Source organism: Somniosus microcephalus, chromosome 8 (genome assembly GCF_052327205.1).
Source record: "Somniosus microcephalus isolate GS21.2 chromosome 8, FLI_Smic_1.0, whole genome shotgun sequence".
Lineage (NCBI taxonomy): Eukaryota > Metazoa > Chordata > Chondrichthyes > Squaliformes > Somniosidae > Somniosus > Somniosus microcephalus.
Genome location: NC_140994.1, coordinates 194,752,497 through 194,768,112, shown reverse-complemented (window position 1 = coordinate 194,768,112; position 15,616 = coordinate 194,752,497). Strand labels below are relative to the sequence as shown.

At 45.9% G+C, this 15,616-nt stretch overlaps 1 protein-coding gene across 3 annotated transcripts in view; it reads right to left on the bottom strand.

Annotated features, from left to right (window-relative positions):
- The window catches only part of LOC147114000 (matrin-3-like), an 89,003-nt gene that overhangs the window by 16,453 nt on the left and 56,934 nt on the right, over nucleotides 1–15,616 (bottom strand). For all 3 annotated transcript variants that reach the window (XM_085995482.1, XM_085995484.1, XM_085995483.1), the window contains exons 9-10: nucleotides 14,929–15,069; nucleotides 141–272 (exon numbers count right to left, since the gene is read on the bottom strand). In XM_085995482.1, coding sequence (XP_085851608.1) covers nucleotides 141–272; nucleotides 14,929–15,069 — 273 coding nt within the window. The remainder of the gene's footprint in view (nucleotides 1–140; nucleotides 273–14,928; nucleotides 15,070–15,616) is intronic.

Below are 15,616 nucleotides of genomic sequence, written 5' to 3'. Positions count from 1 at the left end.
AATACAAATTGAAAGAGCATTTTTGGGTGTCAACAAAAGAGTCTGATTTTGCTGATCCAGATCCCAAAACTTCAGCTTATCCAACCATTCATTGGGTTCAATCCTTATGATCACAAGATAACATTAGTCACATGACTTACCCTCAACACCAGGTTCTTGTATTTTTGAGACAGATATACTTTCAGCTCTCTGCCATGGAACATTAGAGGTATTTTCTTGAACTTTTCAATCATGGTCATCGCTATATGGTGTGTTTCCATTTCCAGGAAAACCTGTAGTTGAAATAAAGGATCATTAAGAAGTATAACTAAGTCTTGAAACACTTAGTGGGTTCAGCACCATAGCAGAAATAGATTAATTACCACAGGCAGACATGTAATTAATCTTTCAGATAAGATCACTTATAATTAGGAATGGCCATTATCTTACTGGGGAAACTCACCATGAACACCATCTTTTCAAGAAAATATACACCTGGGCAGCAGGTATTCCTCCCTCCCACTGTTAAGTGTGAAGGAATAAGCCATATAACCTATTCAGAAAAATACACTACCTTATCAAAGAACTCTGGCCTTACTAAAACATGACAAACTGGGTTTGGAAATTTAGAAACCTAACTATGAAATAGCTATGAAAGAATTCTGGCTATTGAGATAAGACAGTTGTTGACCCTGAATAAATAACCTTATTGAAACAGAAAGTGCATGGCTCCGACAGGCTAACTTTTGGGAACAAAAACAATGGTTCACCCTGGATAAGGTTGTTAGAATAAAATTTTGCTGGACAAGATTTTGCTGGAAAAGACACAAACAACAAATTCGCTGACTGGGACTAATTGAATCACTGCACAGTGAGACATGCCACGCTTACGCATGGCTGGAACAAAGTTCATCTCGTGTCCTGACTGGGACTAATTGAATCACTGAGGGCTAACAAGGTTCACTGGTATCCTATCATCGAACTAATCACTTGTATCCTATTATCGAACTAATCACATTCCGCCGGGGAACAAGACGGAACGAAGACCTGAAGAGGCAGAATTGGCAACACAAGTGTGTAAACTCCTGACTGGAGGAAAATAACGATATGCGCTAATAAACGAATTGATTGGATGAATGTAAATGATCTAAAACCAACTTCTTGGAATTGTATATAAGCTCGGCACATACTACAATTGGGGAGAAGGTGCTCTCGCAGACCGCGTGGTTGCAGACGCTTCTCCCAGAGCTCTGTCATTTAATAAAGTTGTCTCTCTTACTCAAAGTCTAGTTTCCGAGGAATCATTTTTCCTACAACAAATTGGCGCTGCGAGCAGGGTGCCACGGAGCTGAACAGTCGTTCGAATCAGCGACCAGGGTGAGTAGTCAGATTTTTGACCGCCCATAAATCAGAGACACTCGACAAGGCGACTGAACGGCGAAGCGGCACCAAAACGAATCTGGGTCACAGACTGAGTGGGTAAGAGACACTACTTGATTTGTATTTGTATTTATGTAATAGTAACTAAGAAAAACCTCGGACCAGGAGGACACTTGTCTCAGACACCTAGCCTCAGGCCGGTTGTTAAGAGGGCAAATGCCCCACGTGAAGGCCAGGACCATGAAGTAGGTGCCGAGACTCCAAGGTGTTCTAAAGTCGTGATACTAGTCGAGTACGGTTAACATTTTTCTGCATTATATCATGTTGCTAAGTGAACTAGGAGATTATTAGTGTCGGTGTTGTAGGACCCTGATCAGGTAAACAGACACCGGGGAGGGGTAGAAACCCCGTCCAACAAGCAAGCGTTACACGTCCGGGCAGTTTTGAGAGAAAGACAAACCCGGACCTCTGAGAACGCTGGCATAGAGTGCGACAAGAAGCTCGGGTATTCTCGGAAGGAAAGAATAGGGGGGCTCTCTAAGGAACAGATCTCCAGACACGAAGGAACGATCGGTGAAGCAGCGGCGATGTCAGGTGAGGAAGTTAAGAGGGGACCTTCGGGCTCCCTCACATATTCTTATATGACAAACCGACAGTCGTTAATTAAGAAGATGCAGAAAGACGGTTGGGATGTGTCACAGACTTTAGAACTCCAGAGAAGCTGGTTGACTAAACAGACAAAGGATAAAACCAAGAAGGCAGGAGTGTTATTAGTACACCAATTAGCAGGACTCATTGAACAAGTAAACGTAATAAAGAAAGTTGCACAAGACAAAGTACAGATGGTTACGGAACTAGAGACAAAGGCGAAATGTCAAGCAAAGATTATAAAGGAATTAAGAGTGTAAGGTATACGAAGGGGGCGAATGGGGACCTGTCCAGTCACCACCTCCCTTCCCCCATATTACAGTGCAGAACCAACAGCCCCTGCAGGCGAGGGGGACGTTGAAATAGTCGAGATGGCTCCTGTGAGTCGGGGCGGGACATTGGCTAATCCCACCGCCAGTTACAAACCATTCACTCCCGGGGAAAGATAGCAGATCATGACCGTCTTAGGAAAACTCCAGCCCCGGAGCCAGAATGTTAAATTCTGGACGGAACTTAACGCCGTCTGGGTAGGGCACCAGTTGCACCTAAGGGATATTCACCAATTGGTCCGAGCAGCCTGCCCTGCGGACAAGTGGCGACTTGTGGCAGGCGGGCATGCAGTTCAACCCGCTCAAGACTACAGCGGAGGGCGTTGGACACACGCGGTAGCCCTCACTGACGAAATGGACGCCCAACAGCCGGCATTTGCCCTTTTTAAGACATAAGTCCAGAGGGTCCTAGGTGATTCCCCCACGAATTGGAATAGAATCACAACAACCAAACAACAAAAGGGTGAGGGAGCGTCAGAATATGGAGAACGATTATTCAATATCTACCAAGAGAGCTTGGGCCAACAAAATGCCATTAGGACGGACCCGGCCTTTATACAGGCATTTAAGGATGGCTTGTCACCCAGACACCAAGGCATCATTAAGATGGGGGTAGTAACTGCCAGAAACTATGATGACCTGGTAGAATGGGCTAGTGGGGTAGCTGGAAGTGGGATGGAGGATAAGGATAAGGTAAAGCAAGAGATGGTAGCAGCCGTGACTAATTGGGAATCTGGAACCCGACCCAAGAAAGGACCATGCCACAACTGTGGAAAGATGGGCCACTTTGTAAAAGAATGCAAAGGGAAGAAAGTTGACAAACAGTGCAATTATTGCGGAAAACGGGGGCACCTAGAGGCCGCCTGTTACGGAAAACACGGCAGGCCTAGTGAGGGGCAAAACACCCTAACCGCCGAAGAATATAAGGAATGGCAGGAATATAAGCGTAGTAGTTGATGTCCGGTGGCCCCCATAAAAGGTAAAAGGGAGGGGAGAATTTATGTGTCTGCACTAGTAGGGGGCCGACAATGTGAAATGCTGGTGGACACAGGCGCATCAGTTTCCGTCACTAACCTCCCCCTCCCCACGACTAGTAAGTCAATACTCCTGCGAGGACTCAATGGCACTAAAGTGCCAGCTCACTTGAGCACCACGCAGCTGGTGGAAATCGATAATATATACCTCCCCATGAAATTCTGTGTGTGTAAAAATAATGAAGGTACAATATTAGGTAATGATATAATGAGGGAGTACAAAGCAATAATTGATTGTGGCAAAGGAAAGTTAACATGGCCAAAGGCGGATGGCCGTAAGGAAAAGATTAGACAACTGGCAAATAACACTGGCACCCTTGGGGTGGCCACCGTAACTACCAGGGACTGGCACGAGGATACGGAGCCATTTGTGATTCCGTGATTGGGGTATGGGCTGAAACAAAGTTAGATACAGGAAAAGCTAGTATCGACCCTATTAAGATTCCCGGACCAGAACACAAATCCCACCGCCAGTACCCAATAAAGGCGGAGGCCAGGAAGGCAGTCGTGGACATAGTGAAGGGGCTAGTAGAAAGGGGTATCCTGAGGGAAACCACGAGCACTACTAATTCCCCCACATGGCCAGTAGAGAAACCTGATGGGAGCTATAGGTTGACTATAGACTATACGGCCCTCAACAGGGTCACTCCTAAATGACACCCCATCGTTGCCAGCCCCTCAACAATTTTGAATGGGCTATCCCCTGAACAGAAGATATTCACTGTTTTAGACATAGCTAACGGATTCTGGGCACTCCCATTAGATCCGGAATCACAAGAGAAATTTACATTCACAGTAGGGGATAAACAATATACGTGGACCCAATTGCCACAGGGATTCCATAATAGCCCAGCTATTTTTCACCGCGTCATGAGTGATATCCTAAAACAGGTAGAAGTACCTAAAGGAAGCACTATTTTGCAGTACGTCGACGACATGCTAATAGCCTCGGAAACGAAGGCAGACCATCTGGCAACCCTATATTTAGTACTAAGGGCCCTAGAGACGGCTGGCCTCAAGGTAAGCCCTAAAAAAGCACAGATAGGAAAAACTCAGGTCCTATACCTGGGACATCTAATCTCCCAAGGACTTAAAGAAATGCCACAGGACAGGAAACACGCTGTCCAGGGCATGCCGAGACCCGTAACAGTACGCGGAGTCAGGAAGGTACTGGGGCTCTTTAATTACAGTCGAAATTTTATCCCGGGGTTCGCTAAATTAGCAGAACCTAAACAAAGATTAGTGAAAGGGGGTAAACCCGCGTTGGAACCGATAGATTGGGGACCGGAACAAGAGGAAGCTTATACTCAACTAAAGTCTGAGCTAGTATCAGCCCCAGGGCTAGGACTGCCAGATATGAGTAAGGACTTCCACATACATTGCAACAATGAAGAAGGGTTTTACACAGCAGTAGTTACACAGGATCATGGGGATAAAAGAAGGCCCGTCGCCTACTATTCCACAGCGGGGGGACCGGTAGTCACAGGGCTCTCCCGGTGCATAGCTGCATTGGATTGTGCGGCTTGGGCAGTAAAGGTTAGTGAGCCGATAGTAATGACAGGAAACATTATATTGCACACTAAACACACTCTGGTAGAGATGCTGAATACCGGGAAATTAAGATCCGTCTCGAACATGAGACGTGCCAAGTGGGAGGCCGTCCTCCTCCCTCCGAGTAAAGCAGTAACCATTGTTAGAGACACAGGGGAGAACCCGGCAGAAGGAATACTGGGAACTGGGGAGCCCCACAACTGTGGGGACGTAGATATGAACCTGGAAGAAGATAGGATAAGACACCCCTTTAGCGACAGCGGAAGAGACGTTGTACGTAGATGGTTCACACAAGTATATAGATGGGCTGCCCCGAACGGGGTGGGCGGTGGTTAATGGCGAATTAAAAACCGTAGAGTCAGGACGGATTGATGGAGGCCTATCGGCCCAAGTGGCAGAGCTAGTGGCTCTCACCAGGGCACTAGAGTTGTCAGAGAATAAAATCGTGAACATTTACACAGATAGTAGGTATGCCTTTGGGGTGGTCCACGATTATATGACTGTATGGGGTAGGAGGGGGATTCATTACTACGGGAGGCAATCCCATAAAACACCAGCTGAGGATAGAAGCCCTCCTAGAAGCTAGCGACAAACCCCAACAGGTAGCAGTAATTAAGATTAAGGCACATCAGAGGGAACCGGACCTGACTAGCCCGGACTGGTTAAATCACCAGGGGAACCAGGCTGCGGACCAAGCAGCACAAAGGGCGCTAGAGCAAGAAAGGATCGAAGAAGTACCAATAGCCGTTGTGAGCAGCTCCGAGGACGAGATAAGTATTGACGAACTCCATGAGGACACCCCCGACGTCGAAAAAGGTACGTGGGAAGAACAAGGCGCAAAGCGGGGAAGCGATAATGTCTGGTGAAAGGATAACAGGGTAATGGCCCCCAAGTGCATTCAAAGTACGCTATTAGAACTCCACCATGGGCTTGTACACTCAGGGAGAGAAGCGATGATGGGAAGCCTCAGCAAAGAATGGTGGTGGAAGAGGATGGGAAGAGATATCGCGAGATACTGCCATCGATGTATCACCTGTGCGCAGTATAACCCCGGGCGACCCATAAAGGTCAAAATGGGACATCAACCAAGGCCACGAGGGCCCTGGGAGCATATACAAATAGACTTCACAGGTCCCCTTCCACCGTCACACGGCAAAACATACTGCCTCGTGGTCATAGACCAATTCACCCGCTGGGTAGAGGCTTTCCCCACGCGAAATTGCACCGCTTTGACGGTTGCCAGAGTCTTAGTTGAAGAAGTAATCCCCAGGTGGGGAATACCAATTCAAATGGACTCTGACCAAGGTACCCACTTTACCGGGAGTGTCATAAAAACGGTATGCCAATTAATGGGAATTAAACAAAAATTCCACATCCCATACCATCCTCAAAGTTCGGGCATGGCGGAACGAATGAACCGAACCCTTAAAAATGCATTGGCAAAGGCAATGCAGACGTCGGGGAAAACCTGGGCTGAAGTATTGCCCATTATCCTAATGAAGCTGCGAGCCACTGAAAACCGAACGACAGGCTTGACCCCTTATGAATTGATGACAGGAAGGGCGATGCAATTGCCAGAAGGCATCATAACAGGTGGGGCCGATGTAGGCCCTTTAAAAGATAGACTAAAACGATACGTTCTGGAACTTAGCACTCAATTAAAGGAGATGCGAAAGAATGTCCGCGATAATCAGGAGGACAAGGATCGGGCACAAGAGCTCACAATGACGGCTTATGTTCCCTCAGCGGGTAGTAAAGTCACGGTGAAAACTCTGCCCAGCAAACCAGGGTTCGCCCCAAAATAGAGTGGGCCATATGTAATCATAATCAGTGGGGATACCTGTGCCTGTCTAGACATAAGGGGTAAAGGAGTATGGAAGCATTGGACACAATTGAAAGTATATAAAGACGACTGACTGGCTACTTTCTGAATCTGTTTTACAGGTGATCTGCATACCCTTTGTCATAAAATTCCTGTAAAGACTGGACTGTAGTGATATATTAATCATGTTTAGAGTATCATGGGTAATGGCGTTATTTTATATTGTCACGGGAAGCGCGGTACCCCATTTACGTAAAGAGAGAGGATTGCATGTAAATACCTTTCTGTATATGTCATATGTCTATGCGAAAAAAATGGGCCAAAGCTCCTGCTGGGTGTGCGCCCATGTGCCCACCCATACGGGGGGGGAGGAATCCCATTAAGACCTATCCCCTTTAAGGTAGAGGAGATGGTAGGGTGGTTATTATACTCTAATACCACCTGGAATAAGGAGGATACCATACAAACCCAAAATAGCTTGAATCCAGGTCAGCTGGAACATGAGTGGAAACAGGCAGGGTATAACCCCACGAACTTTAAAGGATGGTTTCATCCCCAGTACGATAATCGAAGGTATCCAGAAGAGCTATTAGTCAGCACAGGGGGAAAACTAAACAATGCAGAGGGGGAAGTCTGCTTGGTAAACTATGACGAGACAGGGTTAGTGGTTGGATGGAGTAAGTGCAAGTATAATTACACTTTAACCAAAACCAGTACTAAACCACCAGGTGCCCTAGAATGGCCCTACGTGGGAACGTTTAATTTATCCGAAGTGCTAAACCGGACTAGCAATCTACCCTGGAGGGGAATACCTGGGATCATGTACCAACTTTGGAACAAATTTGAGGCCTATAATAATACCTATTTCATTTGCGGATATAAGGCGTATCCATGGCTTCCACGAACCTGGGCTGGGTCATGCTATATAGGATACGTAGTACCATACATCCATTATTTATCCTCCCTAACCCACCACTACGGGTACCAGTCGTTATGGCAACCAGCCAAGCGTGTTAAGAGAGCTATTACGGAAACCGAAAGATTCTGGGCTATAGCATTCCCCTGGTACGGAACAGGAAAAATAGCAAGGGAATCCATAAACATGGCAGCAGTGCTCGAACAAATAGCCAACGATACGGCTGAGTCCCTGAGAGAAATGAGTGCCGAAATGGTGGCGATCCGGACCACCGCCTTACAGAATAGGATAGCCCTAGATTATCTGTTGGCGGCGCAAGGAGGCACCTGTGCCCTGATCGGGACAGACTGCTGTACATATGTCCCAGATAGCTCCAAGAATATCACGAGCCTAGCAAATCATATCCAAGAAGAAATAAAGAAGCTCCATCAACCCACAAGCACAGGGTGGCTTGATTGGTTGCTAGGGAAAACCGGGTGGGGAGCGTGGATGATGCAAGGGATAATAATAAGTTGTAATTTGTATGTTGATGTGTTGTGCGCTGAGCCTTATAAAGTTGTGTTGCCAAACTGCTATGAAAACCGTGATGCCGATCGCCTCTATCGAGGAGGAACACACCAACCTGCTACCAAGGGATGAAGAACACCAATACGACACTGTCGAAGGAACAACCGAACCCCCGGACATAAGCCAGTGGCTGTAAGCACCGACGAAAGGGGGACCAAGGATGGTCATCTGGGAGCAAATGAATCGTGCTCCAGGACCAAGAGGAGGGACTGTTAGAATAAAATTTTGCTGGACAAGATTGCTGGACAAGATTTTGCTGGAAAAGACACAAACAACAAATTCGCTGACTGGGGCTAATTGAATCACTGCACAGTGAGACATGCCACGCTTACGCATGGCTGGAACAAAGTTCATCTCGTGTCCTGACTGGGGCTAATTGAATCACTGAGGACTAACAAGGTTCACTGGTATCCTATCATCGAAGTAATCACTTGTATCCTATTATCGAACTAATCACATTCCGCCGGGGAACAAGACGGAACGAAGACCTGAAGAGGCAGAATTGGCAACACAAGTGTGTAAACTCCTGACTGGAGGAAAATAACGATATGCACTAATAAACGAATTGATTGGATGAATGTAAATGATCTAAAACCAACTTCTTGGAATTGTATATAAGCTCGGCACATACTACAATCGGGGAGAAGGTGCTCTCGCAGACCGCGTGGTTGCAGACGTTTCTCCCAGAGCTCTGTCATTTAATAAAGTTGTCTCTCTTACTCAAAGTCTAGTTTCCGAGGAATCATTTTTCCTACAACAAGGTGTTTTAATTTAAACTTCGTAAAGATGGCACGTTAAGATAAGGAACATCTGCCCTCGTAAAGATGATATAAGATAAGGGACACCTGCCCTTCACATCGTTTTATATGGTTAACCCAGAACACCCAGAGAAAGAGAAGATTCTGGAATATTATAAGCTGATGTAGCAGTAAAGAATTGCAGGTCAGCAGAAAGATGAATAGGGATAATTAACTTGCAGCAGCAGAAAACCTTAAAGGAAATACAACTGGAAAATGGTATAAACATTGAAGTTTCAAATGGGATATCAGATTCGCTTTAATCGGGCAAGGCGATTTTTGGCTGCGGAGGCGGCGCTGTGTTCAATAACTCTTTGTACCTTGGGGAATCAAAGGTATTTTGATATTGATGGATATCCTATATAGAAAATTTAAGAACTGTAATACTGTAGCGAAGTTAAGATTTAAAAGTAAGATTCTCTTTTAAAAAGATCGTATTTTTTCTCTTTTTAGAACTGTTAACGTTGCGATTGACTGATTCACCAACTGTAAATTGCATGTCGGTTCTTTTAATAAATCTCTATATATTTTTAGAATTGTCTCACATTAGTCTTCTGTATCAATAACCCGCGAACTCAATTTCTGTACACTCTTTAGTGAAGAGTTATATATTTCTGAAGTAGTTCTCCGGACCCTCATAATATCCGGGACGTTACAGTCTAGCTAAACTTACTAAAAGCGCTATCTGGAGAACGGTAACATTCTTGGGTTGTTCTTTTCCTTTAGGGAGAGATAGTCCAAACCTTTAGGCTGAATTAAGCGTCTTTAGGATTTGGCTACCTCAAACTTTAGTTGAAAGTGAACGTCTGAGAAATATGCCTGATCCGGGATAACCCCAAAGGGGCTAGGACTAGTAAATATCCTTTCATTAGTTCATAATCTTCATATTAAACAGGCCTTCATTTGAATTATTTTAAGGTCTTGCACATCTGTAACTATTTTTGGACTTAGCTTTTATTACTATATATCTAATGATACAATGATCCTTAGAATAAATTCAAGTATTTATTCACAATCAGTGTAAGTAATCACTTTTGGTGCTACGTTAAAGCTACGAAAAACTACAAGAATAATAAAATCGGACGGACCACCCAGCATCGATCTAGGTACCGGATTCAAACCAGCCCAGTCAACCCTGCAAAGTCCCCCTCATTAACAGCTGGGGACTTGTGCAAAAATTGGGAGAGCAGTCTGACAGACTAGTCAAGCAACAGCCTGACATGGTCATACAGACAGAATTATACCTTTCAGTCGATGGTCCAGACTCCTCCATCACCATCCCACTGACAGGACAGACCCACCAAAGGTGGCAGCACAGTGATATACAGTCGGGAGGGAGTGGCCCTGGGAGTCCTTAACATTGACTCCGGACCCCATGAAGTCTCATGGCATTAGGTCAAAACTCCTGCTGATTACCACCTACTGCCCTCCCTCAGCTGATGAATCAGTACTCCTCCGTGTTGAACACCACTTGGAAAAAGCACCGAGGGGAGTAAGGGCACAGAATGTACTCTGGGTGGGGGACTTCAATATCCATCACCAAGAGTGGCTTGGTAGCACCACTACTGACTGAGCTGGCCGAGTCCTGAATGACATAGCTGCCAGACTGGGCCTGCGGCAGGTGGTGAGAGAACCAACATGAGGGAAAAACTTACTTGACCGTGTCCTCACCAATCTACCTGTCGCAGATGCACCTGTCCATGACAGTATTGGGAGGAGTGATCACCGCACACTCCTTGTGGAGACCTAGTCCCCTCTCCACATTGAGGACACCCTCCATTATGTTGTGTGGCACTACCATTGCGCTAAATGGGATACATTCAAAGCAGATCTAGCAGCTCAAAACTGGGCGCTGTGGGCCATCAGCAGCAGCAGAATTGTATTCCACCACAATCTGTAATCTCATGGCCCGGCATATTCCTCACTCTACCATGACCATTAAGCCAGGGGACCAACCCTGGTTCAATGAGGAGCATAAAAGAGCATGCCAGGAGCAGCATCAGGCATACTTAAAAATGAGGTGTCAACCTGGTGAAGCTATAACACAGGACTACATGCATACTAAACAGCGGAAGCAGCATGCTATAGACAGAGGTAAGCGATTCCACAACCAATGGATAAGATCAAAGTTTTACATTTCTGCCACATCCAGTCGTGAATGGTGGTGGACAATTAAACAACTAACGGGAGGAGGAGGCTCCATGAACATCCCCATCCTCAATGATTGCGGAGCCCAGCACGTGAGTGCTAAGGACAAGACTGAAGAGTTTGCAACCAGCTTCAGCCAGAAGTGCCAAGTGGATGATGCATCTCGGCCTCCTCCTTCAACCAATTCAATTCCCTCCACGTGATATCAAGAAATGGCAGAGTGCACTGGGTGCAAAGGCTATGGGCCCCGACAACATCCCAGCTGTCGTGCTGAAGCCTTGTGCTCCAGAACTAGCCACGCCTCTAGCCAAGCCGTTCCAGTACAGCTACAACACTGGCATCTACCCGACAAAGTGGAAAATTGTCCAATTGTGTCCTGTCCACAAAAAGCAGGACAAATCCAATCTGGCCAATTATCGCCCCATCAGCCTACTCTCAATCATCAGCAAAGTGATGGAAGGGGTCGTCGACAGTGCTATCAAGCGGCACTTAGTCACCAATAACCTGCTCACCGATGCTCAATTTGGGTTCTTCCAGGACCACTCGACTCCAGACCTCATTACAGCCTTGGTCCAAACATGGACAAAAGAGCTGAATTCCAGAGGTGAGGTTGAGAGTGACTGCCCTCAACATCAAGGCAGCATTTGACCGAGTGTGGCACGAAGGAGCCCCAGTAAAATTTAAGTCAATTGGAATCGGGAAAACTCTTCACTGGCTGGAGTCATACCTAGCACAAAGGAAGATGGTTGTGGTTGGTGGGGACCAATCATCTTGGCCCCAGGACATCACTGCAGAAGTTCCTCAGGGCAGTGTCCTAGGCCCAACCACCTTCAGCTGCTTCATCAATGATCTTCCCTCCGTCATAAGATCAGAAGTGGGGATGTTCACTACTGATTGCACAGTGTTCAGTTCCATTCGCAATTCCTCAGATAATGAAGCAGCCCGTGCCCGCATGTCGCAAGTCCTGGACAATATTCAGGCTTGGGCTGATAAGCGGCAAGTAACATTAGCACCACACAAGTGCCAGGCAATGACCATCAGCAAAAAGAGAGTGTCTAACCACCTCCCCATGACATTCAATGGCATTACCATCGTTGAATCCCCCACCATCAACATCCTGGGATCACCATTGACCAGAAACTTAACTGGATCAGCCACATAAATACTGTGGCTACAAGAGCAGGTCAGAGGCTGGGTTTTCTGCAGTGAGTGACTCACCTCCTCATTCCCCAAAGCCTTTCCACCATTTACAAGGTACAAGGCAGGAGTATGATGAAGTATTCTCCTCTTGCCTGGATGAATACAGCTCCAACAACTCTCAAGAAGCTCGACACCATCCAGGATAAATCAGCCCACTTGATTGGCACCCCATCCACCACCTTAAACATTTATTCCCTCCACCACCAGCGCACCAAGTCTACCATCTACAAGATGCACTCCAGCAACTCGCCAAGGCTTATTCGACAGCACTGCCCAAGTTCACGACCTCTAGCATCTGGAAGGACAAGAACAGCAAGCGCATGGGAATAGCACCACCTTCAAGTTCCCCTCCAAGTCACACACCATCCTGACTTGGAAATATATCGCTGTTCTTTCATCGTCGCTGGGTCAAAATCCTGGAACTCCCTACCTAATGGCACTGTGGGAGTACCTCACCACATGATTCAAGAAGGCGGCTCACCACCACCTTCTCAAGGGCAATTAGGGATGGGCAATAAATGCTGGCCTTGCCAGCCACACCCACATCTCGTGAATTAATTAAAAAAAATATAGCATCAGCCCTAGTATCGTGCTTCATAAGGCGCATTGAAAAACAATTGACTTATCACCTCAATTAAAACTTATGCTTTCACACCTCCTTCATCGGTCCACCGTCATATATTGCACTGTTCAGCTTGAGGTGGAGATCTAAAGAAGATGCCAGTGGTTACTTTGCCATCCTAATTTCTACTTAAATTGCTTATGCCATTTCTGTTTTTCCAACTCCTGCAATGGCAATGATGTCATCCCTCACCAATAATGCTGCTCTTCATAGCTCATTGGATCCATGTTTGCCAAACCATTCACACATACTTTTACTCCCTCCGATCTCCATCTTCTGCTCAATATTTAATCTCAGTATCTGCATATACCCCTAATGCCAGTAATTCATTCTGAATTCAATGCTGGGAGCAGTAAAGCTGTTTTTGTGATGGTGCTCAACAGTTAATACTGATGAGCTAATCAACGTAAGGGAGGGAGGGAGACAGACAGAAAGAAAGGAAAAAGGAAAGAAAAAAAGGAGAAAGAAATCCTTGTATACCAAACCACTTGATGTTATCACAAAAGCTGTTTCGAAAACCAATCCATCACACAAGCCCAGGCACTCCTAATGAAATTTACCATGTGTAGAAACAGGCAGCTCATTTAACACTCAATCATTTTTTAGTGGTTTGATTCAACTCGACAAGGCTTCTTCGGCAGCACCTCCCAAATACAGTGCAGGTGCATGGGAGCACCATCACCTCCAACTCCCTCTCCAAGTCACACCCCACCCTGACTTGGGCCGTATATTGCCGTTTCTTCATCGTCGCTGGGTCAAAATCCCTACCTAACAGCATTTTGGGAGCACCTTCACGACATGAACTGCAGCAGTTCAAGAAGGCGGCCACTACCACCTCGAGGACAACTAGGGATGGGCAATGACATAAATCTTGTCATTCATGTGGAAATGACTTATAAGAACATAAGAAATAGGAGCAGGAGTAGGCCAAATCGGCCCCTCGAGCCTGCTCCGCCATTCAATAAGATCATGGCTGATCTGATCCTAACCGCCAATCTACTACCACAGAACCATCTCCTGAATCTAACAGAATTAGACACACAAAATAGGAGCAGGATCAGGCTACACGGACCCTGGGCCCGCTCTGCTACCCACAGGGCCATGTCCGATCCGAACCTAGACTCATGTCCAAATTCCTGCCCGCTCCCCGTAACCCTTAATTCCCTTTATTTCTAGGTTAATTCCCTTTACACTTATGAAATGATACTGGGCAGCCTGCTGGTGGCGCTGTCCAGGGAGAGTATAAATACTCGGGCATGGGCCCAGCTTGCTCAGGACATTCTTTAACAGGAACTAGTGAAGGACACAACTAGATCTCCATGTTGAAAAACAGTTGATTAAAGCCTTGTTTAATACTTAGACCAAGTGCCTGGTAGTTTTCTTACGTCAGGCAATAAATGTCGACTTGCCAGCATTGCCCACATTGCAAGAATGAAAAAAAAATCATCACTTGTATGCAGCTTAGATGGCAGCTAATTGCATTCTGTACCAAATTTGCAGTCAAGTGTTAAAATTCATCCATACTTACTCTGTTTTAGCTGAGAATCTGAAATGCCAAACAATTGCTAAATCAAAATAAATGCCAATCCAATTTGAATGATCATCGTTTGAATGATCCAAACTGAGTATGATTGTCAAATGCTAACAGGATGAAAAAGCAAAATCAAGAAATTTGCAACACAGTACAAAACTCTTTACAGATAGTCTGAAAGTGAACGAGGTGTGTTCTGTATCTTTTGGAACCTGTATAAAGTATAATTTTGTAATCACTGCAATGCCAACTAGGCACACTCACTGGTATTAATCTGTAGGTTAATATTTCAAACTGAACTCACCCCTCAGAAAATTCAGCAATATGCTGTACCATTAATTTAATTATATTATTACTCAGTGAAATATTTCACATTATTGTTAACATTTTAAATCCTACCGTACCTGATTCTTAACTCTCATTAGTAGGTAGTTGGTCACTTTTCCAAATGGCATACCGAGGCATACAATTTCTGAATCAGAGTAGCCAACAGAAGGCAAGTTGCTGATGTGGACCACCCGGCTGCGTTCTTCACTTTCTTTGCCCTAAACATAAAGGAGTGAAAATTATATTATTTAAATTGCAATCCCCAACATCTTAACTTCTGACAATTACTTATCAAGTATGTCTTCACACAAAAAGCACTTAATTTTTATCATCTCGCAGTCTCTCCCTGCGCCACCAACCCAGTACTGTAAATGAGAGGTTGATCAGATTTGGAGCCCCACCCAGAAGTTCAAGTAGAAGAATTATGAAAGTAACTCGTCACTTCCCAACACTACTCATATTGGCGTGGGCCTTTGGCGTAGCGGTAGCATCCCCGCCGCTGGGCCAGAAGGCGTAGGGTTTCGAACCCTGCTCCAGACAGTCCCGGTAAGTGGAGTCGGAGCTCTGGCTCTAAATTCTAGGTTGACATCCAGCGGGATATTAGCGTCCGTGTATGTGGGTGGCACCCCCCCCTCGTATGGGTTGTGGGAGCCCGTAAAACCCTCCCGCCATAGGACTAACCACCCTAATGGCTGGTACGAAGATGGTTACGGTCACGGAAGGAGCGTTATCGCGGCCAGAAATCCTTCCACCACTTCATACAGT